At 43.9% G+C, this 27,702-nt stretch overlaps 2 protein-coding genes across 2 annotated transcripts in view; one reads left to right on the top strand and one right to left on the bottom strand.

The window, feature by feature from the left end:
• The first annotated feature begins 13,240 nt into the window (after positions 1–13,240).
• Positions 13,241–19,920, top strand: TMEM254 (transmembrane protein 254). The gene is made up of 4 exons (XM_009087717.4): positions 13,241–13,386; positions 14,884–14,987; positions 16,181–16,240; positions 18,379–19,920. The coding sequence occupies exons 1-4, from the start codon at positions 13,285–13,287 to the stop codon at positions 18,497–18,499; spliced, it is 387 nt and encodes a 128-aa protein (XP_009085965.3). The 5' UTR covers positions 13,241–13,284; the 3' UTR covers positions 18,500–19,920.
• A 4,171-nt stretch (positions 19,921–24,091) lies between these two features.
• Positions 24,092–27,702, bottom strand: part of LOC103814207 (L-threonine dehydratase catabolic TdcB-like) — a 32,386-nt gene continuing 28,775 nt past the window's right edge. The window contains exon 11 of the mRNA XM_030241365.2: positions 24,092–26,992. Within this exon, the coding sequence (XP_030097225.1) occupies positions 26,894–26,992 (99 nt within the window). The 3' untranslated portion in view covers positions 24,092–26,893. The remainder of the gene's footprint in view (positions 26,993–27,702) is intronic.

The raw sequence follows: 27,702 nt of genomic DNA on the forward strand, positions 1-27,702 counted from the left end.
CTTTTCCCATGCTTGTACCCCTCTTGTGTTAATGCTTTCTCAACTAAAAGCTATAAATAAGTTTGTTATCTAAGATTCCTTAAGTTAAAATAAGTGAATTATGACCAGAAACAAAACTCAGTACAGTAAGGCCACAAAAACATCACCATAGTGCTAAACCTCCTGGCAGAATGAATCCAGCACAGTCTGAACACAGAGAGCTCTTCAGTGCTGACACACATGTGAAGATCAGTCTATGCATGCAGGTTAGTGCTAGGCTGCCCATAACCAAACACGTGCAGGAATACTGCTAAGGGCTGGTGACAGATGGCCTAGGCTGGGGAGGCAGCTCAGATGCAGCAGGTAGCCCTTGCTAACATGGCTTATCTTTCTTTCCCTTCCATACAGGGCACAAAAATCAGAGCAAGCACTCTGCACCTAGACCTGCAAAACCTCTAGCCACTTCAGACAACACTGGCAACCAAGAAAAAAAAATCACATTCGTTTTCCATCAGGCAAGTGGACCCACTGCCAGTTTCATGTCTGACCTAAATGACAGACTGAATTCTGGCCACCAAAAGCAGAAAGGTAACTTTTTGTTTGACCCTGCTCCACATTTTGTTCATTCTCAAACAGCAAATCTAACCCTATTCCCAAAATTTCATTTCTCATGCCCAGCCAATGAGTGTCATAGTCATTTACTGCCTCCAGCAGCTGCTGCTCGTACAGTGGGGCTGGAGTGGCAAGTGCCCTTTGATACCCCCCTTCATGCTTTGGAACTACCAAAGGAGGACTAGCATTACTAGCTGCAGGCAGAGGTGAACTGTGCCTCATCTGCTCGGGCTCAAGCTTGGGTTCCCCCCCACCAAAACTGAAAGTGGACCCCTTCCCAAAGGGAGAATTGCTTGACTCGGCATACAAACAGTTCTCCACACCCAGGCCCTGATTAGCACTGAAGTAGTTTAAGACAGGCTTCCTGTACATGTTCTCTTTAGGTGCTGGGTACTGGTGATCTGTACAAGGCTGGAACACATCTGCATCTGAGTAGTAGCTTTCAGGGAAGGATTTCTTCAGGTGCGGATACTCCTGTGCCGGCTGCACAGGGAGCGAAAACGAGGGGGCACTCCCCACGCTTCCCGCACCTAGTGGGACCCCTCTTCCCGAACAGTCCAAGCCGAAGTCAGCTGGGGTCTGACTCAGCGCTCCAAAAGTGTTATCCAAGCTCCTGAAATGCATGTCGAGCCTCGAGTACAGCTGCCCCGAGTAGAACGGCGGCTGACCTCCGAAGCTCTGGCTCCCTCCTGGCAGGCCTGGCTGCGGGCAGAGACGGCTCCGCTCTGTCCCCGTGCCCTGCTGCGCCAGGGGCCGCTCCTGCCCAGCGCACCGGGGCGGCTTCGGCTTGCCCGGCCTGGCGTAGGCGGCGGCCTCGCTCTTCTTGTGGTTTAGCTGCCGGGCTCTCCGGTTCTGGAACCACACCTGTGGGACCGGCAGAGACTGAGCACCCGGGCCGCCGGGGAAGCCGCTCCGCCACCCGCCCGTCCTCCCTGCCCGGACCGCCCCTCTCACCTGGATTCGGGACTCGGGGATGTCGGTGAGGCTGGAGAGCTGCTCCCGCAGGGCGATGCCGGGGTACGGCTCCTTCTCGAAGGCGCGGACCAGCAGCTCCAGCTGCGCCTTGCTGAAGGTGGTTCGCTTGCGCCGGCCGCCCTCCCGCCCCGAACTGGGGCCGCCGGGGCGCGCCCGGGGCTCGCCTGCGGAGAGAGAACGGGGAGCGGCGGTCAGCGGGGCCGGGCCGCGTTCTCCTGCCCCAACGCCGCCAACACTGCCACCAACACCACCATCAACACTGCCACCACCAACACCGCCACCAAAACCCCCGCCGCCTGCCCGCCCGGCGCGGCTCACCGGCGGCTCCGGGGCTGGGGACCGGGCTGGCGGAGGGGAGGCTGGCGGGGACCAGGCTGGCGGGGGGCAGACTGGCGAGCTCCATGCGGGCCGAGGTCTGCGGGCGGTGTAACGGCACTGGCAGGTCCGTGCCTTAAGAGCCCTCCACCCCGGCCTTTAGCGACCCCCACCCACCCGGCCCGGCCCCTCTGCGGCTCCGAGGGTGACTCAGAGCAGTCTCCAACACCTCCATTGTCATCCCATCACCAAAATACACATAATGAGGGCTCGCCCGATCCAAGGAGCCAAAGTGTCTCCCAGCGAAGTCCCCGTTGCTGCCACCAACCCATCCACCTTTCTTTAATTCAAATGGAGAGCAAATAATTTAATGAAGAAATCTTCCACCTTGGGTTCAGCCCTCTGGGGGAGATCCCCTTTTCCCTGCACTGCAGGCCTGGAGCTCTGCTGGAAACCCGGTTCTCCCCCAATGCAAGGAGGCCTCCATACCACCCTTCTAAAAGCAAGCCATCCCAGCGCTTACAGCACCCAGGTCACAAGTCCTTGTCTTCCCCATTTGGTTACCCTGCTCCTATTCCCATCCATGAGACATTTCTCATCACCTTTACTGCCGGAAATAAAATGCTGGTGGCTTTACTAGACATTGCATCAACACCTAATGTTCACAGCAAAGGACAAAGCCTCCCCCAGCACACTCAGGTCACCCAGGTCAGATGGAGCAGTCTCCCTCCAGATTGCATGCTGAAGAGCTCAGCAAAGGTTTTCCTTTCCTGGGGCAGCTTTCTTTCCCTCCAGACAGCTCTGCTCATCCAAGTCAGGTACAGAACAAGCAAGGTCTGTGCTATCAGCCCAAGGTAAAATCATGAACAGCAAATTAATTCAAAAGAGTGGCCAGAAATATCATTTAAGAGAGCCAAGAGTGACATAAGGGACTTACAGGGAGCAATGTTGCAATGTTGCAACATTGAAAAGGATTAGATGTTAGAAGAGAAGCAAATCAATTAGTCAATGTAATAATTTGTCAAATGAGGCCACTAATGGCTGTCACTGAAGGTGTTCAAGAACAGCAGCAACATTACATCATTTGTTTTTCATCTCAACTTGTCCCCATTCATTTTTCAAACTTGGGACCTACTCCAGCTTGCTGTGAATCTGAAGGGTACAGGGACAAAGTGTGTGCAAGCTGGTACACAGTGTTTGCATTCTGTAGGGACCAGTGCACCCATTATCCACACTGCCACTTCTGGGTTGAGCTGCACAAGGGTTTTAACATTACACACACCATCACAGTGCTTCACAACGAAAAATGAATGTCCTTCCAAACAGGGATGGCAGTCAGCTCCTGTGAGTCTGGTACTGCAGGGACTGGATTCCTTTAGCAGCTTCATAAGGCTCAGAAACCACTATGCCTAAATAACATTTTCAAGCAGAAGTGCATATGTATCTGGGTGCTCAATTACAATAAGCAAACTTATAAAGCTTGGGGGCATGGTTTTATTGACAGTGTTCATTACAGCAAATTCAGCTTCAGCTATTAATTCTTGTTCTAGGCATGCAGGGTTCATTCACCTCTAGCTGCCATGAAGTCCTCAGAGGGCTTTGCACCCAGTTGTGCACAAACCATCTCCAGTGCACCCTGGGCTAGCACAGCTCATGCAGCTGCTCCTTCAAAAAAACCTGATAACTTTTTTTTTTTTGCCAGTTTAGTTTTTAGTGAACTTAATACAAGCATCAGCATGGGACAGGGAGGCACAGGGGCAAAGGGTAAGAGAGAATTGGGGAGCCTCAGTTTGAACTGGCTCAATAAGGTGTGGAATTGCACATGATGTTCCCATCTCTGCAATTCCAATACAACTGTCCATGGGGTTCATGCTACACTGGATCAAGGATACCAAGGATGTTTGTAGGGTACAAAGAGAGATTACTTCAGTCTGGACAGAGGGAATGCTGGAACAAATGCTCAAATTTTTCTTTCTGGATTTTCAGTTTTCATAGCAGAAAAGATCATCTCATGGCAGGAACTACAACACAAAGCTGCCCCTGTAGGCAGCCTGCAATATTGAGCTCAAAAGAACAGGGAAGCCACCTCCTCCAACACATACATACACACCTTATAGACACAGCCAGTGCAGAAGAGATAAGAAGGAGCCAGCAGAGGCTTGCACAGACTTGCACTACTTGCTGACAGTGACTGTCCATCACTACAAGCTCGGCTCAAATAGAACAGCTTTTGTTAACATCCCCTAGCATAGAGAGAGCAGTTCACACTTCCCGGAGTTATTGTTTGAGGAACTCTGCCAGGCAGCCTCTTTACACCCTTCATTTTCAGAGATTTTCTTTGCAATGCTAATCGATAGAGATTGCGAGTTTTAAGTCAGATTCCAGGAAAGAAGAGGACAATTGTGTCCTCCCCCTCCTTTTCCTCCTGTTCTGCTGAGGCATATGGACTTGGCCTAACATAAGAGCTAATTTTTGCCTCAGCTGCAGATGGAAAATAATATTCTGACCCCTACTTTTGATTCATTTCACAAATAGAAAAATGGGAGAAGTGTGGGAAAAGAAGCAGGAATACCCAAAGCAGCATGCTTAACAAAACCAGCATCTCTTTGCTTCATAGATTGTCTTCAGACTTCCACAAAAATCCATGGAATTTTGCTATAGTTTAAAGTAGAGTCCAAATGTGGAAACCCATTCTGCCGGGGTTCCTTTATGCCCTTTGTGATACGACTTCGTCTGCAGAAGAATCCAAATCACAGGTGGGATATGCTGAGAATAGAAGAGAAATGAAGGATACATAAGTAAAATACATTTAGGAGCAACAACATAATTAATAGACAAGGACTAGCCTCGGCGCTCTTTAAAATGGCTCTCGAAAAAAGGTTTGCACCAATCCTATGCAGGGCACTGGAAGCAGCTCTGTTCTCTCCCTCCAGAGCAGCAAAGTCATGGTAGCATGAATGGTATGCTGAATCATCCCGTGCAGCAGGGCCCTGTCACCAGGCGCCTGCCTGGGGAGTCTTAGGACAAACACCCTTCAGAAATCCCTACATCAAACATTTTCTAGGGCAGTACAAAGCTATTGATGTTTGAGCAGAACTTTCAGCCCGAAGGAAGCAAGATCAATTTCACTAGTTGGTCTTCAGGCATTAACACCTCATAAAAAGGGTGCTCATGCCCTGCTTATCTGGAATGTGTCTTTAATTATCTATCTTTTGGTACACCTTTTGCAGCCCATTACTTACCAGTCAACACTGCTTTAATTATGGGCTTGGCAGTAACAGACAGCTCTTACATCGTTGAAATAAAAATGCCAGAAAGCAACTCGGGAGAATTGCAAAGAGATTTCATGTTCAAATGGAAAATGGTGAAATTCAGCAAAGGGACATGGATTCTCATTCACAAAGATTTCATACCATGAGCAGGACTCTCATGGCCAGGGGCACACAGGAACTCTCCAAAGAACATGAGCAGACAAGTGATGGTTGTGCTGTCACCTGTTCCACAGGGAAAGGAGCACTTCCAGCAGCCCCACGTGCTTTGAAAAGTAGTTCAGTGTCCAGACATGTCCAATTCCATGGGGTTCCAGCAGGATGGAGGTACATTTTTCACCGTGAGCAAAAAGAAGGCAAAATTTATGACAATCCTTGCTTTTCAAGAGTATTCATTCCCCAGTCCAGAACCGGCTCTTGAGGGAGCTTGTCACTTACACTGAGCTTTTCCTAACAGTAAACACCTTTGTTAATCCAAGGCATTGCTCTAGACTTTTCTCCTACCAGAAGTAGATGTTGTTTCTAATGCTTGAAGGTGGAGGCAAAAAATATTACTGAAAACACCATGCACTTTTGGGACATACCAGTCTTGCTGTAGTTCACACTAAAATCTATATATTTCAAGATGAAAAAGGCATTAGGTCCATTTCAGGTAACTTGGAATAATATTACACTTCAATATTTCTTATATTTAAATGAATATAAGAAATAATTTAAATAGTTTATGTGACTGATTGTAATGCTCTGAAATCCAGGCTAATAATAAAAAAAGACTGGATGTCTGTCTCATCTGATATTTAACTCTTCACCAACGATGAAAACTGGATACCTTCCATGGGAAGGTAGGAATCTATAACCAGCTCAGTAAATGACATACTGGTACTTGAAAATTATGATGCAGACAGTGGTCATTTTCAGCCCAGTGTTTCTATTTTGTGAATTCATTCAGTCTTTCTCTAAATGTATGTAAAATTTTTAGCTTCCAGAGCATCCTTTCACTAGGACTTGTCGCGTGAAACAACATTGAGTTTTCTGGGTTCTGAACATGTAACTTGCTAAAATCATTTGGTGCTTGCTGCTGCCCACCCAAGAATGTGGAGTGACCTTCACTGATTCCAGCAGTTCACACTGACCATTTTTTCATAAAACCCCTTCAGCCACCTTATTTCCAGACTGAAGAATCCCATCTTATTCCTGCTAGCTGCTCGATGCCTTCCTTATTCACATTGTCTTTTCCAGAGGTTTTTCTGGTTATGCTGTATTCTTTGTGGAAAAAAAAAGAAGATAGAGTGACTCTCAGAGTTTAGGATGTAGAGATTAATGGTGTTTTAACTATTATGAAGGTAATGTGCAGGTTTTTTTACCAGTGCTTTCCTAACAGCTAATTTGCTTTGTCTTTTTGACGCTCACTGAGCTTGTTTTCTCACAGAATTATCTATCAAATTCCAAAATCTCATTTCTGAATTGTAATGCTAATCTGCTGTGAAACCTGAAAACAGTTCCTTACTTGTACTGTCACTATGCTGCCTACTGGTGAGTTTTTGAGTCCTGTGGCAATCTTGAAAGAAATTGTCATCCCTGTCAAAGAGAAGGCTGCCTTAAATTTTAAAGGAAGTAAGACACTAGATAATACCAAAGCTAAAGTATTTGTAAAAATTGTGTATTTTATGAAGCGGCAGCCCAGCAGTACTCAACATTGTTCATTTTTTCTGGGCAGTAGAAAAAAAGTCTTAGAAGATGGATGTAGGATAGCTAGGAAAGTGGTGATCAGTGCCCCCAGCCTCATGCAATACAATGTCTCCTGCTCTGGTGGAGGAAAAATCTGTGTTCTGTGGGACAGACCTGCCCTCCCACAGCCACACATAACACTGATCTGCAGTTTGGACAGGCTGAGCCTGAGTCTGTAAAGGGTTAGGATGACCACAGGGAAGGGCAAATCAGCAGACCAGAATCCACACCAGTGCAGCAATGGCCTGGAGTAGGATTTCCCTGTTCAATAAGCCTAAGGAATAGATTATCAGTATTCTTGACCCCGTTGAACACATAGTAGAAAAGCCACACAGACATGCAGTAGGAAACCTGTGGTCAGTAAAATCCTGCCTCAGGAAACATAAAATAATTGTGGATAAAATATCCTCCAGAAATCCAGCCTGGGCCTCCAGAGAGTTACTGAGCACAATTCAGTCTGGCGAGCCCTCGCTTGCTGCAGCACCACTGAGATAAATACGATTTCCTTTAAATGTCATGGTATTTCATGCCCAGTACAGTCAGGCTCACAGGCTACCTTATTTTATGGTAATCCTTTTCCCTGTACTCTGTGCTGTGTCCTTCCCTGTCTCCTTTCCTTTGTGAGAAAGCGTCTGTAATCGTCCTCACCCGTGCTGTTTATGTAACTGCAGATCTATCCTGTGACTGATCAGCTCCAGAAGCACTACTGGACTCTCAGACCTGAGAGGATCAGACCTCTAAACTGCAGATGTTTTAGGAAAAGGACTATCTATTTCTTGTGCTGACAAAATCCAAGCACACCACATGATACTACAGGAATACAACAGATCTCAACATCGTAGTCTGCTGAACTTGATTATGATAACTAGTCACCTAAGGACGAGTGAATTTGGCCTTAAGGCTAGTCTGCTGGGACTGGAGACAAGTTGTCTGGAGTCTTCTCCTCCCTGTTTAAAGAACTATTGCTCTAACCTCCCTTGTCAATCCTATTCCTCCTCATCTCCCAAATAACATCCCCACCCATGTGGCTGTAGTGAAACATGCTTCCCACCTATCTCACCCATCTGCTAGTGAGTGACCCCATTTCTTTGCTAGGTCTATGCTGGCTTTTTTCTACTGCATTTAGTTTTTCCATCAAATATTTCTATTCCAGACACGAAGGAAAAAATATTCAGGACTATAAAACTGTGTCAATTGATATGACTTGTTCATTAACTGAGAAGCACAAAAAAGATCCATTAGTTGGTCCCCATGGACCCTCAAGAACAGTAAACTAAATGGAAGCCTTTCCTTTTTCTCAACACTGCACTCTGTGTTTACTGCCATCCCACTTGGCAACATAAGGCAGTGTCTTTCCCAACAGGAAGCAGAAATAAAGAGTTAGGAATTCCTTCAGAGAGAAAGAAGAAATAGTGTCAGATTCCAAACACTATGTATTAAAATACACATGCACTGTCATGAAGTGATTAAAGGCCACAACAAGGCATCAAAATGCTGAGGGTTTGCTGGAGATTTAGTCCTTCATCCTGTTATAACCAGTGAATGTGCTGTAGGATGCTGGTGTGCAGAGTCACAGCACTGGACCTGTATGAAATATGTTTTTGAATAGTCTAAGCTGCTCAGGGTTTTCCAATATGACCAATTTGAATGAGGCTGTCTGTCACAATTTATCCTTGCAAAGTACATTCAGTTTTATTAAATACCCTCCCCAAATGACATAAAATCTTTCTTTGCTCCCATACCTTAAAAAATATCTTGTAAAATGCTTGTAGTTCATATACATTTTTTAAAATTCTTCCAGATTCATGTACCATAAATCTAACATTTTTAAACTGAGATTTCAAATGGACTTGTTACTTCTTATTTCATTTTTCAAAGCTACCTCACATAATAAAAAAAAGACATCAGAGATATCCACAAAATATTTTTAGTAGGACTCAAGTTACTGACTTCCAGCAGATATGAATAAAAACAAGTAGAGAACTGTAAACTGCACAGCTGTGGTCAAAACTGAAGCTCTCTGTGCAACCTGGACTTCAAACAAGTGAGCCTTGGCTGTCTCTTGACAAAGGCTTATTAAGGCAATGTTGGTTGAAGCACATCATGATAAAGATGGCTGTTTCACCCTCCTCTTCCTCTTTAATAAGAGAAAAAAACCCACGGTGATATTGTTAGGATGAGCATATGGAACTCTGACATAAATTCACCTCTAAAATGTACAAACTGAATTTGTAGGAAAATCAATGAGAATTTCATGTTTATAAGTTCTAGGTGTTACCTAGTTCCTAATCTTTGCAAAGAATAAAGTATTTAGCTGGGACCTTTATAGCTGACAATCTCCAAGACTTGAATTATGCTCAAAATTGTGTTTGAAATATGATAGGAGAGAAGTAGTTTTATCAAACACCCAAGGAATCCAATGACAAAGGAGAAGGATGCAGCAGACAGATGCAAAGGTTAACTCACTCCAAGTTGCAAAGGCTATTCACCACAGTATCAAACAGAATTACTATAGCACACTGTTTCCTGTTATGCACCTCTCATTACACTCAACATTTCCTGTAAGTATGGGAATCTGTTGAAAATCTTGTCCATTAACCTAAAAATTTAATGCTTGTCAAATTGCAACACAAAATATTTTAAAAGAGCATACTTTTCCTTAGCTTCTCTAGTCTTACAACGAAAAGATTAAGGTGATACAATTCTGAGTCCCCACTAAAAATTAAAAATGACAGGTTAACTAGCTACATAAGGAACCAGACATTGCTTGCAGTGGTTTCATTATAGCACTGTGCCATTTAGCTCTGATTTTAAAAAAAAGTCCTGTTGATAATTCTATTTCCTTAGGTGACTTTCCCTGAACAGATCCCATCTCTTTTATACCAGCTTCAAATCCAGTTTAAAATAGGTTCCAGTTTATTTCCAAGTAACTTCATATGAAAAGTCCAATGCCTAAATCCTTACTTGTAAAGAAAGTTGCTGTTTAAACTAGTCACCTCACTGACTCTAGCATGATGACTCATGCCATAAAATTTGTTCTGAATTTGACTAATCCTCCCTCCCTCCCCCTCCTCCTTTTTTTTTTTAAGGAATTTTAAAAGACAGGGAAGAGCTAACGTGTCTCTATCTATTCTCTGGCATCCACCAAGAACACCAAACAAAAGAGGCCGACTACCTGGCAAATACCCTTTGTGCTTCCCGATGGAAGTGAGATAGCCAATATCTCTAAGTTAGAGATAGCAAATGTTTCTAAACTGAAGAGGCAACAGTTTTCAAAGTAGAAATCTCAGAAGTTATGGTAAAATAGTTTTATTTTCTGTAAACTCAGCAAAGTGAATTTGTTCTGCATTTTTTCAATAATTCACTTAACAGTGTTTGGGATTTGTTGTTTCAAGTTTAGATTATACCTGTCAATAAATGCAATTCACTGATAAATAACATTTCCAATGCTGAAGCCACAAAGATAAATAATCTGTCAAAAATATGAGGGCAGAATTGCAAACCTTTGCAAAATATGAAAGAGCAAGCTTTTCAGCTACTCTGGGAAATTACTCCTTCAAAATTAGTCATCAGATGTATCTAACAACACCTAAGAAACACAAAAAAGATTAATCACTGAAAGCTGTGGACTTTCTGTTTTATGACACCTTGAAAGAAAGACAAAATGATCTTTGAAACGTATCCTGTAAGTGCAAGTCACTGACCTCTATTAAGAGAAACAAGGTAATATTTAATGGCGTGTGCTGGCCAGACTAGATGATGCTACAGGTCTTCTGGCTTTCAGTTATTGCAACTGGAACTATATCCAGCTTCTTAAATACTCCTCTTTTTGTCAAGAGAAATAGCCTGTTTTAAAAAGTCAGGTCAAAGACACTGTCCTGGATTAGAAATGGAATCTCTGAATGTCCAGCCCCCAAGAAAGGCCTTAGCAGGGAGTTGCCTTCATGAACTATTTCACATTCATGTCCAAGGCTGCTGAGATGCCGAGACTGGTAGAGCTACCCATGACAGTCAACAGGGCTGGCAGCGAGTGGGGGCTGCTGCCCCACGTGAAGCTGGAAGAATATCACTTGATAAAAAGATATATCAATTATTTTTGGCAAAAGAGAAACAAAAGTAAGCCAACTCCCTGACCTCTGCCCACAGTGCGGGCGGTCTGCACTGGAGTGTGGCAGTACGGGTGACACGACAGCGTCTCTGACCCCACCTGGCCACCAAGGCCAGTCTAACGAGGCAAATGCAGCGGCAGCGGCTGGTGCTGGCAGCCCGCGCCTTTGCTGTGCATCCACCGCCCTCTGCAGTCACCGCGGCGCAGCAGCCCTGCAGGGAGTGCATCCCTTCAGCCCCGGCACTTTTTGACTGCGTGCCCAAACATGGGCCGTGCTGTGACCGCGGGGATGGTCCTGGGCCGGGCAAGGTGGGCTCTCCTGGTGCGGGCCCGTCCCAGCCTCTGCTTCCACAAAGCTCGGCCCGGATCAGGATCTCAGCTCCACCTTTGGGCGCGGCATTACTAGCAGGCAGAAGCAATTGTGTAGAATGTCCTAAAGAGGAAGAAATTAACGAGTGGGCTACTAAAAAACAAACTAAAGCAAAACAAAACAAACCCGTGAGAGAAAAGAACAAAAAGTTTAATTTCAGAAATTTCTCCCAGATACTAAGATGTAAGTGGGGCCACACGCTCTTCTCTCCTGCATCAGCAAAGCAACACAGGGAAATTTATGAATCAGGTTTAAGTCCACATAGCCAACCTCACTGGGTTTTGTAGATGGGATTCCCAGCAACAGTTTTACCACAGCAGGATTTTTTACCAAGCTGTCTTGTAATCTCCAAAGAACACCCCAGAAAAAGGAGGAAAAAAGCGCACAGGTATGTCATTAACACATAATTAACGGAGCAGTGTGTTTAACCTTCATGCAAGGAGAAACAAGAGCACAGCCAACATTTTACAGCGTCTCTACACTGTCAGTCATGCCAAGCAAACAGGTAGCAAAGCTCAAAGGAAAGCATAAACCCACCCAACCCACTCCCCAGCATTTCTACCCCTGAGCACCTTTCCCAAGGTCCTGGTGACTCATCACCAAGACCACATTTCCAAAACGGCACAGAATAGAAAATGCCGGACTTAATATGCTTTGAATCGCCAGTTTTAAAAAGGGAAGGCATTCTGTACTGGTCTAGATAACGACTGAACCGCTCAGTGGTAGGAAGGTCAATAGCTGTTTATTTTCCCCCAGGAGAGAGCGCCATTGCAGTCTGCGACCCGGGCTGTGCTGCGGCAGGGACAGCGCGCGTGTCGCAGGGACAGTCCCGGCGCTCCAGGTGACACCGGGCACACCCGTGAGCCGCTCCGCTCGGCGCCACGAGAGGGCGCTCCGGTCCCTGCGGCGCGGGCTGGGGCAGGGCCGGGGCTGCCCGGGAGGCGGGGGCGCACCGCGGGCCGCATCTGCTGCGACTGCCCCATTTCCTGCATTTTCTCACCTCTCGGCAAACCCTGCAGTAAAGTAGCAAGGAGTCGAGTTGAAAAGATCGCTCCAACTTCTGTGCTGTTCCACGCTGCGTTCGGTACAGAATCGCAGAATCGATTAGGTTGGAAAAGTAATCTGTGACCAAACATGACAAACACCAAACACTTTGTCAATTAGACCATGGCTAGGAGTGCCACGCTCAGTCTTTTATTAAACACCTCCTGGGGCTGTGACACCACCACCTCCCTGGGCAGTCCGTTTCGGTGTCTAATCACCCCAAACTGCCCTAGTGTGGTTCTGTACTATGTCTTCTTGTCCTGCCACTGACTGCCTGGGACAAGGGACCAATTCCCACCTGGCTACACCCTCCTTTCAGGGAGTCGTACAGAGTGATAAGGTTTCCCCAGGCTAAACCCCATCTCCCTCAGCTGCTCCTCGCAGTGCTTGTGTTCTAGACCCCTCACCAGCCTTGCTGCCCTTCCTTGGACACATTCCAGCAGCTCAAAATCCTTCCCAAACTGAGGGGCCCTGAATTGGACACAGCACTCGAGGTGGGGCCTCCCCAATGCCAAGTACAGGGGGATGATCCCTTGCCTGGTCCTGCTGGCCACACGACTGCAGATCCAGGCCAGGATGGCATTGGCCAGTGGTCAAACAGGCACCCTGCTGGCTCATGTTCAGCCAGTGCCGAGCAGCAGCCCCACTCTTTCTCCGCTGGGCCACTTCCCAGGCACTCTGCCCCCAGCCTGAGCCTGTAGAGGCCAACTGCAGGAGGCGACAGTCGGTCGGGCCGGCAGTGCCGGACCGCTCCCCGCCCGGGCCCGAGGGCAGTGCCTGCCCGACGCTGGGCGAGGCCGCCGCCTCCGCCCGCCGGCCCCGCCCCCCTCAGCCCGGCCTTAGCGGCGGCGGCGCGGCCTCCGCTCACAGCGCGGCCCGGCGGCATGGCGGCAGCGACAGAGCGCGGCCGCGATGGCAGCTGCCACTTCCAGCGCTCCCGGCTCATCTGGATGGTTGCCATCATCTTCGGCATGGTCCTCCTCGGCGTAAGGAGCGGCGCGGGAAGGGAGGGAGGGAGGGAGATAGATCGGTCAGAAACCGCGGGGTGCATGGAACAGGTTCCCTGCATCGTCCCCGTGTCCGCGGAAACGCCGTTCCCTAAAATAAATGGGGAGAGAAGGGAAACTAGAGGTGCTGCTTTGGCCAGGCAGGGAGGAGGCTGGACAGAGCCATGCAGGAAGGCCGGAGTGAGGAGAAACCAGCTGGTCAGCGCAGGGAAGCGGGGCCGTGGCGCTGGAGGCGCGTCCCGGGCCCGGCCAGAGCATCCCGGGCGCGGCAGCAGCGAGGGCTGGCGGGGCAGGTGCCCCGGGAAAGGGGCTGCAGCATTGCCGGCACTGGGAGCTGAGGCACCGAGCATCAGCACAATTCGCTCCGGGACAGCTGGGAGGCATGTCAGTCCTTAAGGTGCCTTTACAGGTGAGGGCTTTGGGCATAGGCTGTACGAACTGGTGGTGTTGGGAAACACACGAGTTCTGTCACCACGTTGTGCTAATTTCCAAAAACAGACTTCAGCTAAGTTAGTTTGGATTACTGGAGCAGGGATATTAATGGCTTTTTGATGTATCTTACAAGTTTTTTCTGTTTGCACAGATTTTCTAAACTTTAGAACCACCAATGAAAAAATGATAGGGCACATCAAGTCACTCACAAAACAGTTTTTGGGCTGTTTCAAGGAACAGAAGAGCTTCAAGCAGATTCCCTGTTTAAACCCATCACCAGCCACATCTTTGGTATAGTTAAATTTACATGTAGTGAGAAACTGCAGTGCGGATACCAGAAGCAAGATAAGGCAGTGTGAACTTTGGCCTGGCGCTTACCTTACATCCCCAGCGGCCTCTGAAGTGCACAGCTCATCACTCACTGCCTGCTTCTCCTCCCAGCTTGTGGAAGTCAGTGTGCACAGTGCTGAACACTGCGCACAGCTCAGTGACAGGAAGGAAATCAGGAAAGAAATTCTGCATCTCTGGTCTTGGGATTTGTGCTCAGCTTTCTTCTGTGCCCTGTTAAAAATAAACAAAAATCTGACATTTTTAGGGGATGAAAGAAGAAAGACTAATCCCCTAGTTTTAGATAGTTATTCCTCCTAAACAGTGTATTCATTGTTTGGCCTTCTCAGGTCACTTGCCTCAGATTAACTTCTTCAGGACAAAGACAATGTAGGTTTTGCAGCTTCCATGTCTAATAGGTAATGAGCTTAGAACTTAAATACCACTTAAAGTGCAGATGCACTCTTGGTACCCAGACAGCAACCTTAAACTTATCCCGTTGGCATCTGGTATGTCAAGGAATAGAAATTTCCTAGTTGGAATCTTTCAAAGGCTACTGGAAGAATATGGTCCTTGGACAAGGTTAATAGAATTAAAGAATTGAAGTACTATGAATAAATAAGCTCTTAACTCATGGGGCTCAAAATTAAAGCTATTTTGAAGGTTCAATTGATTGTACGTCTACCTTGAAGTAAGATAACTTTTTTTTTTTTTTAGTGGGTAACACTTTGGCCTTCAACTATACCTTATAGTTACTTGGGATTATTTGGTACCTTCCTTAATTATTTAGTGGAACACCACCACAAATGGGTATGCTACGGGTAAGTTCTGTTTGACTGTGTAATTATTTTGCCTCTCTCTGACCCTTGTACTTAGTCTGTGTTAACAGGCTTTTCTGTAACCCAGTTGTTAATTAGATTTAAAGAGCTCTCTTTTCGAGCTCATTACAATTAAGGGTGTGGGGTAATAAGTATGTATAGGAATAGATAGGCTAAGACCAGTTTGATACTTTAAAAACTCAACTTTGAATTTGGCATCACTGATGGTTTAACAAGAAAGGGAAAAATATTAAGATACTACTTTTGACGACAGTTATTAGTCCAAAGTTATACTTGTACCATCTACTGCAAGTCTTTTTCTTTTCTAGTTCTTACTCGAGCAGTCCAGTTCTTTCTTTAGGAATCTTTTTTATCCAGCTTCAATTAAAGAACATTTTCTACCCTGGTGCTCACTTCTCCCGATCTACATGAGAAATAATCTGCTGAACAAACTGCATAGTGCTGTTTTGCTGGGTTACAAAACTTAGTTTTTGCTACTGTAATTAACAAAAGAGCCAGAAAATATTTCCTTGACCTCACTGACTCCCTGTAAAGACAGAAATCAGTAGGTCTTGTTTATTTCACCATGTATCATGTAGAACCTTCATCTTTTCTCAGAGCATCTTTTGCTTTAGCAAGGTGTTAAATTGATCCTCACTAAATCTCTTGTCTTTTTTTTTTCCTACAAAAGCTTTTATATAAAAATTTTTAGGCCAAGTGTGGCTTATCAAGTCACATTATATATATATTCTGAATATGTACACACAGTTGTTTCTGTAGAACTAAATCTGTAAAGACTTAAGTAGCTCCTTAGAACCATTAAAAATACTTATGTAAGTAAAAGGATAGATTTTGCATGCTTAACTAAGATTAACTTGTACTGCTTTCACTAAGCATTTGGCTTTTTGGCTTAATCTGAGTGCTGAGAATTTTGGAAGCCTAGTGGACGCTTCAAATAGCGGGTCAAGGCTTATTGCACAAGTTACAGTTGCTCTGATTTTCTCAGTGGGCTTCAGTTTCTTTTAAGTGTACACTTGTGGGTTTTTTTCAAGATGAAAAACAACCCTTCCTTTCCAGGTTAAAATAAGTTGTCGCTTCAGTGCTTCCAGATTTATATTCTCTGCATAATGCATCTTGGATACAGCAGTCTTCTCCCTGATTTTCAGCAAAATAAAACCATGTTTTCTTTCCACCAGGTTCTGGATATCCTGGTTGATTCACATAGTGGAAGCCCTCTACGGTATTAAGTTATGCCAGTAAGTCGTCCCCTCCACTCACTCCAACACAGGTTCTCTGTTAAGGGTTTCTGAATCAAGTAACATAAGCTACAGACTGATTGTCGTGGCTCTCAGCAGCAGTGAATTCAGAGGATGCTGGTAAAATTCTTGCTGCAATGATTATTTGCTGTCCTCCACAGTTGGTTGCTGCCACTTCTCCCAGTGGTTACTGTTGGGCAGGGCAGCAAAACCAAGAGCTGGTAACTTGCAGAAGTGGCAGCAGCAAGGTTTACCAGAGCTTGTCTGAACTCTGAACTCCCTGTTCACTGGGTAACACTGCTGCTCAGAAGGCAGAGGGAACAATAGACAGTGTAGAAATAGTCTGATAACTCCAGGTGTTAGAATTTTATCAGCTCTTACCTCATCAGGATTTCGATACTGCTAATTACATGCTTAAACAATCACACTTGTATTGTGGGAACACAACTGGGCACTTTCATTTGGGGACTCTCTCATATCTACTTGCATCTGCAGGTCCCTGGGATAAAGTACTGGAACTAGTCAGACCATACAAGCAAGGCCATCTGAGTCTTAGGTTAGGATAACCACGTACCTGGAAAGGAGTGCTGTCCAAACACATCCTCCTTCTGCTCACTTGTGGTTGCAGCAGTTCAGAAGAATGTAGATACTCATTGGGTTCTCATGCTCTGCAGAGTCAGGCCAGTCTAGCCACAGTCAGGCCAGTCTGCCATGATGGGTTTTTCCACTTCATTTGGGTCATTCACTGCTGTCTGCCCCAGGCTTCTAAGGTGACAGCTCTTGGAAGCAACAGGATTTCGTTTCATGGAACACTGCATAAGTTTGTTTGTTCGTTGGTTTTTAAGATAGAAGAATATGGATGAATAATTTCTGCCTTCAGGATGAGAATTAGTAAAAATTTAGTGTTTATCAGACTCTCATTTTAAGTGTGAGTGTGCAGATAATGGGTATCTGGGCCTAAGGCAATTCTTTTAAGTATGAGGAAACTTGACTATCAGTGAACATTCCAGATGAGTGTATTGTAATTAATTTTAAAAATGAAGTTTTACAGACTAGTGTTCAAATCCACCAAAAAAAAAAAAAAAAAAGCAGAGATGGACTACCCATCATCATCTCATCAGGGTGCTGCTTTAGATTACCTAACAGTTGTACTTCTGTGAGCACCAAACACAATTTATTTTTATTTATGTAAAAGTTATGTCTACTTGGCAACATCACAAAGGAGGCACTAAGAACACTGTGAGGACTCAGATACAAATTTGTTAATCAGCAGTAGTACTGTCATTGGCTCATGGCCTGTATTGCTGCACATGGTCTATTCATTAAGCTTGTCTTGTAGCAACAGGTAAATTTCTTAAGCCCTTGTTCTCCAGGATTTGCACTAATTTGAAAACACTGCAGCTGGGATTATAAACAAAAAACCACAGCTATGGAATTGTGTACAGGAAATGTGAAACCCCTTGGGTTTGCTGTTGTGTTTATACTTGTTCCTTTCAGTAGGAGTACTTCTCAAGAAAAATGGAGGAGAAAATTACATTTTCTGTAACATACAGAAAAGGTCACGCGTGTTATGTTGAAACTAACTAACACAGGAAGGTCTCTTCATAAATTAAGTGCCTTCAGCCCTTTTACTTCTCTTTGTCTAGCCACAAACTCAGGTACCAGTGTTTCTCCATCCCCCATCACACAGTCATTGTCAGGTCTCTGCCCTGCCAGCATAGTCTCCCACAGCATAGTGTGACTGACACAGTCAGCAAGAAATTATATTCAGACTTGTGTATTAGGATCAGTATTAAGCTACTCCAGTTTCTTCTTTGCAAACAGATTTCTAGGATAAGCAATTTCAAATAGGACAGACGGAGATTGCAATTTATATGTTGTTGAGGAAATTGTATGCATAGAATGTCTGTAAGGAGTTTTGTTCAATAAATAGCTTAAAATTCTAAAACCACAAGAACTGGTATGTTTAGTTAGCACAAGAAATGTCTCAGTAGATGAAAAATAATGTGCTGAATTGAAATGTTCTAATCCAGTCTAAATCTCAAGGATGGGTAGAGATAGCTTACCTTACTTTATAAGTACCAGTGCAGCCTGCAGGAGCATAAGTTTTTTGACACATTTTGGTTTTTTTGTTACAGAGCTAAAGGAATCACTGACCCAGCTGTTCAGTTCCAGTGGTTTGTTCAGACCCTTTTATTTGGATATGCTTCCTTCGGTCTCCTGGTGTCTTACAAGCCTGCAGACAAGAAGCAGTACTAGAAGACAATGCAAGAGGTCACCTCTCACATACTTAATCTCATTTTTCTCAAAAGACCCCACATACATATCTAGGTGCTGTAATTAGCTAAATTACATTCCTGCTGCATGATGCAGTGCCCTTCTACTCAAGCAGCTCTCCTCTTACTAAGCAACACAATTAAAATTCACAGGGCCCTGTGGATAGTTCAGTAGAAAATCAACTCTTCAGTCTTGGCACTGCCAAATTTTAATCCTGCTTGTTATGAAAGAAGTCAAAAGTTGCTCCTCTGCAGGTTTTGTCATGTATACTCTGTCACTGACAGCTGGTAGCAGTGGTTGATAAATTACCTTTTCATGAGGAGAATTGTTCTTCAGCAACAGGGAGGGTTATTGACAGCCACAAGGCAACTTGCACCTGTTTTGTACTAGGATTTAAATTTACCTTTATTTTCTCTATGGGATTGACAGTGTTGTTAAAGCCTGCTCTTTGCACTTAGTTTTGTCTGCTGCTTTTGTTCCACAGAGGACAGACCACTGTACTGCTGCAGGCACATTGAAAAGACCAGGTCTTAGCTCAGGCTGAGGGACAGTGAGCTTGGATACATGAAGCACTTTAACTTGGTTTAATACAAGTGCCTTAAAATTCATGCAGCATGACCTCATCTTTGTAATGAAGATTTTAAGTTATGAGTTATTATCATATAAAGTAGCAATGAGGGCAGCTTTTTTGAGAAGTGATTTATTATCTGAAGAAAAAAAAATTGATCAAAAACATAGCTGAAAAGTTGATATTTGGCAATGAAACTAGATGCAGTGAATAAACATATACCACTGGTTCCCAGATGCTGGTCTGCAAAACCTAATGTTGAGAGACCATCAAAAGCACACCTCAAGAGTATTTCCTGTATGTGTAGTGAGTCTTCCATAGATTGTATTTTACTTTTGAATATTTGAACAAGAATTTAGCCTGTGTAGTTTTAGCACTTTTAAAAGGAATAACTATTTAAAGTACTAACCTTGGTGTGGGGAGAAGTTTTATCGTGCCACTTGCCATGAGACTATTCTGGAAGAAAGGTAAAAAAAGGTTGTTTTTTACCCTCTAAGAGCTCCACAAGGTGGTAACAAGTAACTTTGTGCAGTACCTACAGGCTGTAATACCTATGTGGGAAGCCTTATTCAAGCACAGATAGATCAAGTTTTTGCTTTCAGTGGGTACTAAAAGCATGGAGAACTGAAGGGTTTGAAATGGTGGTTTGTTTATCATTTGGGGGGTGTTGTTGTCTAATGGCAAACTGTTTAACTTAAATATTTTATAGAGAAGTAGAATCTCATTTAGTGACTAGAAATCCAACAGGAATGTCAAGAGCCTGAGCTATGTTTTACTGTGTAACCTTTTGTCTTAGTCTGTGACTCTGGAATAAAGATTTTTAAAAATTGAAGAAGTTGTTTTTAATACAGCATAAAAATAAAATGCCCATACAAAATACATAGACACATTCTTGATACCAGTATCAGTGTTCACACTTAGAACATGCAGGATCAGCTTTCCAAAGTCCCATCACTGACACTACACTGCCTTCCCCTCCCATGGCTAGACTGCATGCCAATGCTGCTCAGGCTCACTCTCAGCCCTTTCCACTGGGCTCTGGAATGGCTACAGGTAAATCATAGCTCTGAGAAGTTAACCACATCCGCTCAACCTCCCCCTAATTGGACAGGCTTCCTTTTAGACAGGCAGTGGCAACACTTCCTCAATGCTGCCCTAGGAAGCTACAGTAGAAAAAACTATGTACTGTCTTAGTTTAAAAAAATGGCCAAGTTAAAACAAGTTTTAGCCAGGCACTGGCATCAGCCCCATTTTTTGAAGCCTCTCTGGGATTTTTGTTTGGCATGACAATTTTCAGCAGCTTTCTCCGCACAGGTTGCTGGGCATTGCTTATCAAAGATTCTAGAAATGCAACTCCCAGCTATTCATCCACCTTCAGACATTTTCTCTCCCCAACCTTTGCTTCACAGCAGTTCAGTTTTAACATTTGTTTAAAAAAACCCACAAAACACCCCCAAAAATAAAAACCCAAAGAAAACCACCCAGTGTTTGCTGTCAGCCTCTGTCCCAGAGCTGTAAACAGCACAGATGCCTGTTTGCTGAAGTTTGGGGGGCTTCACAATGCAATCCCAACTGCAAACCTCAGGAGCATGGGATAGGTAATGCTGACTGGCTTTGAGGAAAAGGAACAAATCCACAGCATGACAAGACTGAAAATAATATTGAGATATCATTTCTGAGTAAGTGTTTATAGTGCCTGTAACAGCACAGTGAGATAAACATACCCTTAATGTGTTACAAAACTATATTTAAAAGCCAGTAGGAGCACGAATACAGGTTGGCACCTCACTCAGCTCACAAAGATACATTCCTGGTCTCATCAGGCTCTCTGGAAATGCTGCTGGTTGTACCAGGCATAAGCGTTTCTCCAGGCTAGTCCTAGTAATAAAGGATTACTCTTAATCACTTAGAGCAACTCTTTCCACTGCAATCAAAACATCCTTTCCACAACAGAAGGGCAGAGCAACAGAAGTGCACCCTGTGTTCCCAAAGGCTGGGTGTCAAACCACCTCCATCAGCACCCAACCCACCCTGCTTGCCAAAGGAAAATACTTGCAAATTTACTTATTCACTGTAACAAAATATTTCAAAATATCACTTCCCATTGAAAGGAAACCCCAATGAAACATACAGAGGAGCTTTTACTGTTGGAAAAGACCACTAAATAAGAAGGTCAATCACCAGGAAAGCTAAGATGACGTTAATAAAGGTTTTTCAGGATGGGTATTTCTGCTAACTCGGCTGGTGACAACACTGAAGAATAAATACTGTTTAGACATCCATTTCAAATTGGAAAGAAGAAAAAACCCAACCCTGCTATGAAAGCTAAGTGCAGGACTGAGTATGCATTATATTAACAATGCAAAATAGGTGCCAAGAAAATTTAAAAAGCAACCATGCCTATTTTTTCTAGACATACTAAAAACCATCCCCATTCATTATTTATTTGTCCTGCATTGATAATCAAAAGAAATAATTTCATACAAGTCAGAACCGCCTCACTTAAAAGAGTACTTTTATGCTGTGATTGCTTGGTAGCTTTGTTGCAGAAGAAAACAAAGAAACCACCCAGATCCATTTCCACCCTTAAATCACAATATATGGAAATGAGTGTAATTTACTCCTTAAAGTCAGGTTATCCAGATCAGCACATTTGGCAAATCACTGCTCAAATCAAGCTCTGTTGAGGACATCTGGCTGTGTAGATCAGGACATGCAGCATCAGAAACACTGCAGAGCCTGGACAGTGAGAGGTCTACCACCCATTTTTCAGAACTACTTCTAAAGCTTTCAGGGCTGTAGCTCATTTTTGTGAGGCAGTGATGAAAAACTTCTCAGAATCTCAATATGTTGTCTTGATTTACCTCTTTTTCATGCTGACCTAGATTTTTCTAAACACAACAGGAGTCAACTGAGCCAGACTTTGGAAATGCCCAAGTGCTGGTTAATTAGGGACATTTAATTTGCTCTGGGGCTGAGGAGCTGGTCCCCTGCAGAGCAGTAGAGCCCGGTGAAGCTGGGGGAATGCCCTCCTTGGTCACTGCCATGGAGTCTGCAGTGAATTTGACCCCTACAGACAAGTCCCACAGTCTGATGTTTGTGGGCTTTCTGGTACAGTCTCTATGCAAGAGTTACATGAACAGCTCAAGAAATTACCACAGCTTGTTGAAAGCAAATGAAACAAAATCCCTCGGTATTTCCTTTCATTCTGTTTTTCAGAAGCACAGTAATAAGATGGCACAATCCACACACTGTGCTAGACCTTACACATCCCCTGCAATTCCAAACATACCTACAGCACATGCATGAGGGTTCTTAGAGACTATTGTCACAAAGGAAAACCACTCAGGTGCCCCTTGTGGGAATACACAGGGTGACCACTCTACTAAGTTTAGCAATTGTACAATTTGCTATGTCCTTCAGAAGACACTCTAGGCCTCTTATCAAAAGGGAAACCACATCCTTCTCCAGAATGTCAGAAGTATGAAGGATAGGGATTTTCACAATTGCAATCTGCCCCTGCACCCCCCCACACACCAGGCAGGTAAAACCAGAAATAAATTAGAGTGGCTGCATTTAGAGGAGCTTTCAGACATCAGCAGCGCAGGATAAGCCCCCTGTATCCTTTGAGTAGGTGCACTCAGATGTGACTGATCTGGCTCTGTCCTTAAGGACTCTTTGGTTCTTTAGACTGACAGTTTGTGTGAGCTTAGCTGTATGGGATATTGATCATTATTGACATACTTCACAACATTCATATTTGATTAGAATATTTTCCAAAGACTGCCACCAGTTTTTGCTGCAGCTTTAAAAAAATAAATAAGTGCTTTTGAACAATAGGAAATTCATCAGCTCAGGAGGGCACAATGTACTGAAGGATTCCTCCTCCTCTGAGATGTAGCAAAAGTTTGGGAGCCCATGAAAGCAAAGATTTGTAACAGAAAAAACTCTAAAAAATTCAACACTCTACACATGGCAGAATGCTTAAAGTTAAACAAACTGCAGAGAAAGTGACAGGAGAACCACAGCCATCCAACAAACGACTGGCAGGAATTACAGCCCAACCCCAGAGTGTTGCAGTTTACTTTTTCATTCAATAAACCACGTGCCTATGTTTGGGTCTAGCAAAAGTTAAACAGTAACATGTCATATTCACTTACTGTGTTGTAGGATGGGGAGTTTGTGAATCTCCCAAAAGCTGTAGGCCAGAAGGCAAGGTGCTGCCTGTGAGGACATGCCACCTGCATGGGAAGATAAACTCCTCCTGATGCAAAAACATGTACTGGCAGAGATTTAGATGTTAATCCCCAGCTAACAGGACCTGGTTGAAACAATTTAGGAATTAGTGTGGGAAGATATTTTGTTTCAATTTAAGATGCACCTTGTTTGCAACAGTCCTGGGAAGATGTTGTGCTGTGCCCCTGACAAGCAGAGTGTGCCTAGGACAGCTCCCAAAGCTGCTTAGCTCCAGTGGACCCACCTGGGTCAAGGCATCTTGTGCCCCTGGAGACAGGACTGTGCATTTTAGCCAGTGGCACCCTAGAAATGAAGGACAGGTTCCCCAAAGTCGGTGATGATTGCAGTGAGAATCCCAGAGAGCTGCCTCAGCTGGTCCCATGGACTTCACTGACCCACCTGAGCCCAGCCCAGGACACGCTGCACCCACACCCTGCCCACTGCCCAGGAGCACAGCCAGGCCCAGGGCAAGGAACAGCACCTCCATCTGTGCCACTGGGCAGAGTCTGGGCTGGAATGAGCACAGTCCATGCTGACTCCCACCAGGTTGGGGAGCAGCCAGGAGCCTCCCCTGCCACCACACAGGACCAGAGCAGCCATCCTGCCCAGCTGCTCTCTCCTTCCTGGCAGCTCAGAGCTCCCCCCTCACACGAATAATGTAGATTTTGAGCCAACAGATAAAAGAAAAATATTACCTCTGATTTTTTAAAGTGAGGCTGCTATCACTGTCACACAAGAGAATGAGAAATCTTTCATTGCTGAGGTGGCGTAGCAGAATTTTAATTATTTTTCAAATAAATACAATGCTTAGATTTATATTTTGCTGATTGAACCATTTAAAATAAATTTAAAATAATAATTAAATTTATTTTTCAAGGTACATAAGAACACTCTATATAAAAATACTTCTTTAAATAAAACAGTCAAAACCACATTATTAGATCTTTGAAATGCCATAGATCTTATTATATTTCATAATTCAAAAAGGAAAAGGTTAGCAGCACAGGTGTTTAATTATTCTTTCCAAGCATACATTCACTTAAATGTCTCATTTTGAGGTTTTTTCCCCCCTTGGAAGACCTTAGTTTTGTCTTTTAAGCCAATGAGACTTCAATAAAGGCAATATAGAATGTAAAACACCTCTGGTATTATTATAGTCACATATAAAGTGTTTATTACTGAAGAGTGATTTACACTTTAAACTATGCTTATACTTTAAACAATAAAAATAAAACCAAACAGCAAATATCAGGTTCAACATTTTAAGCACCTTCTGGACATCACCTTCCTTCCCCCCACCCCAAACACGTTTCCAAAATCATATAGTGCTTTCAAGTGCTGATTTTTGGTTGCTCTATCTGCTACATCTTCTTGCCCCAGGTTTGTGAAGATATGCTAACTGCAGTTCCCACTGATTAGGAAAGAAGTTGTTAACGCTCTGAGCTTCCAAAACAACAAAGTCCAGGATAATACAAAATGTTAAATCAAATACCCAGACAGCAGAACCTGTTGGCCAGTACTGTGAACTTTGGTTATAAAGCTCCATTTTCTTCTCATGTAGGTACCTGAGACATCCTGAAAATTTCCTGAGACTTTCGCCAAAACACATGAGAGGGTAGTTAGACCCTTACCAATAGTGGGTTTTCATCCCCAAATCTGCTCTTTGATGACGTGGGGTCCATTTCTCATTCCAATGGAAGTAGCAAGTATGCAATATGGACTCTATCATCTATTCCCATAGAGATTTTTAAACTCTCCTGACAGTGGAGAAAGGAGCTGTGTCTGAAAAGACACAGCTGTGATTTACTGGACCAAGGCCTATACCCATCATTCTGGATGGCAAGAAGGGAACAAAAATGATCTTTGGGGCATCAGTAATTTTTAGTTCCACATGCAAACCAATATGGTCCTTCCAAAAACAGACCAAACCTGTAAACTTCTATTTTTTGTCCACCATTTTTCAGACTCTGTACTCCTGCTCCTTTGTGAACTACAACAAGAAGGAGAAAACAAATTATTTCTCAGAAAAATTCTACTGCAGAGACAGCCACAATGCTGCCCTTCTCATCCCTACTTGCCTGTACAAGCTACAGGGAGAGATGGATCATGGAACCATAGAATGGTTTGGGTTGGGAGGGACCTCAAAGACCATTTAGTTCTAACCTCCCTGTTGAGAAGTTCTGTTCACTAGACCAGATAGCTCAAATCACCAACCAACATGGCCTTGAATAATTCCAGGGATGGGGCATCCATAACTTTTCTGGGCAACCTGTGCCAGAGCCTACCACCCTCACAGTAAAGCATTTCTTCCTAATACCTAATATAAATCTGCCCTCTTTCACTTTAAAGCCTTTGCCCCTTGTCCCATGCAGCTTTCCTGTGGGCCCTCTAGGTACTGCAAGGATCTGTAAGGTCTTTCAGAGCTGCAGTCAAATTCTGCCCAAATGAAAAGGCACAACTGTGTTATGTGCACATTCAGAAGAGGGCCTGAACTTCTCTTACGTTTCTTGCCATCCCACTCTGTCATATTATTAGTTGGTCTCTGCCTGTAGTGATAAAAATGGTATTTGGGTCAATGTGTTCTTTGTTAATTGCATTAGCCATGTGCCTAAGACTTAGGCTTCCTCTTCTCCCAGCACTGCCTTTGGCTATTAACATGTGGTCTTTAAATATATGTCACTATTAACAGTGTACTCAATCTGTCAGGTGAGATGGATAGAGCCTGTTTTAGACAGGCTAAGATAATCAGTGGAATGCTATTTACAAAATTCACATTGGTAGCCAGACCCCTTTTTATACAGAAACACAAGCCAGTTGCTACTTTTTATACTGAGTCTCCAAAAGCAGAGGGAAGAAATATATTTGTGCTCCTTTTATGAGCTCTAATAATTCTCAATACTTTTTTTCAATTTCTGCAAAATATTTTTGAACTTTATTCTGCAAATAGGATAATTTTCCTTTGGGAAAAAATTAATATTATATTGGCTTTTATCTTCCAAGGGTTTTTCTGTGTTTAACTCACCTTCTATTAGCTTAATTTTTCCTCACGTGGTAGCAAAGATCAGAACATATTCGTGTTCAACCCCACACATCTCCTGAAGCAGATTTAGCAAACAGAAAACTGCTTCTGGCTTGGAAATAGAAAATTTCTGTACTTGTAACGTGGCTAAGTCCAGCAGAAGGAGCTGCGTTACTTCAACAACGGGCATCAAAACCAGGATATAGACCTTTGAGAGGTCTATATTCAGATGTAAAGAGAAATGCCTTCTCCCTGTTTATGGAATATCATGGGGTTCTACAAACCAGCTAAAATCCAGGCAGCCAGCTGATAATGAATTGAGGAATTCCAACACCAGCAGAGACTAAGAGCTTCCTTTAGCTAAACTAAAGTTCTCAGTTGAACTTTTTTTTCCCAAAGACATTTACTACATTTTGAGCAGGAAATAAATATCCTGAAACTATTTGCTAACTGGTCAGCTTTGAAAGATAATATTTGTTGTGAAAGCCTCCAGGCTGGGGCTCTGCAGAATCCTTGTCAGAGGCCCTGGTGCCCCCACCCCACGCTGTGCCCGTCACCGCTCAGTCCAGGCAGCTGTGGGGTAGCGTTCCAGGAGTGCATTCCTCAGCTGGGCTGTGTGGATCTTGTCTCTGGTCTCCACAGTGCAGATCACCTGCAAAAAGAATTAGGACCATTCCTGATGGCATGGCAGCAATCTCAGACAAAGCCATTTCCAACTTAAACCTAAAATACATTCATAAAAACAATCAGTTCAAAATAAAAACTCTGGCCCTCACATCTGCTGTCTATGCAGGTAAGGGAACTGACATTGCAGAAATCTGGGGCTCTTCCAGCCCATCTGCATGACCATAAAACCTTCCAAAACCCTACTTTATTGCCTTCAAAGTTTAAATAAGACAGGCTGATCCTCTGCTGGCTCTTGGGCAAGGTACCTCTCTGCTCTTGGCCTCCCTGAAGACATCTGTTAGCAGTTTCTCTTTTCATTTCCCTGTACGTGGCATTGCTGCCACCTCACCCACCTCTGACTCTTACTTCATCACATTTCGGTATTTATGGCAAGTGTTTATTCCAGTACCTCCATCCTTCAAGCTTTTTATATTCTCCTTCTCTCATCTTTCATGGAGTTATCCCCTAGTTCTTTATCATTCCTGCAGTATTTTGGCTTCTTTCACTTCTCACACACCTTCTTGCTTCATTCTGTTTTTTCTTTGCTTATTGCATCACATCTAGTTTTCTTTTATGGTTGTTCGGCTGCTAAATAAAACTTGGGCAAAACCAATCTCAATAGGTTCTTTTTAGTTGTTCACTTGCCTCCACAGGTACTATTGATCTGGTCATGTAGCTACTAAAGATAATAACTTG

Source organism: Serinus canaria, chromosome 6, assembly GCF_022539315.1.
Source record: "Serinus canaria isolate serCan28SL12 chromosome 6, serCan2020, whole genome shotgun sequence".
Taxonomy (NCBI): domain Eukaryota; kingdom Metazoa; phylum Chordata; class Aves; order Passeriformes; family Fringillidae; genus Serinus; species Serinus canaria.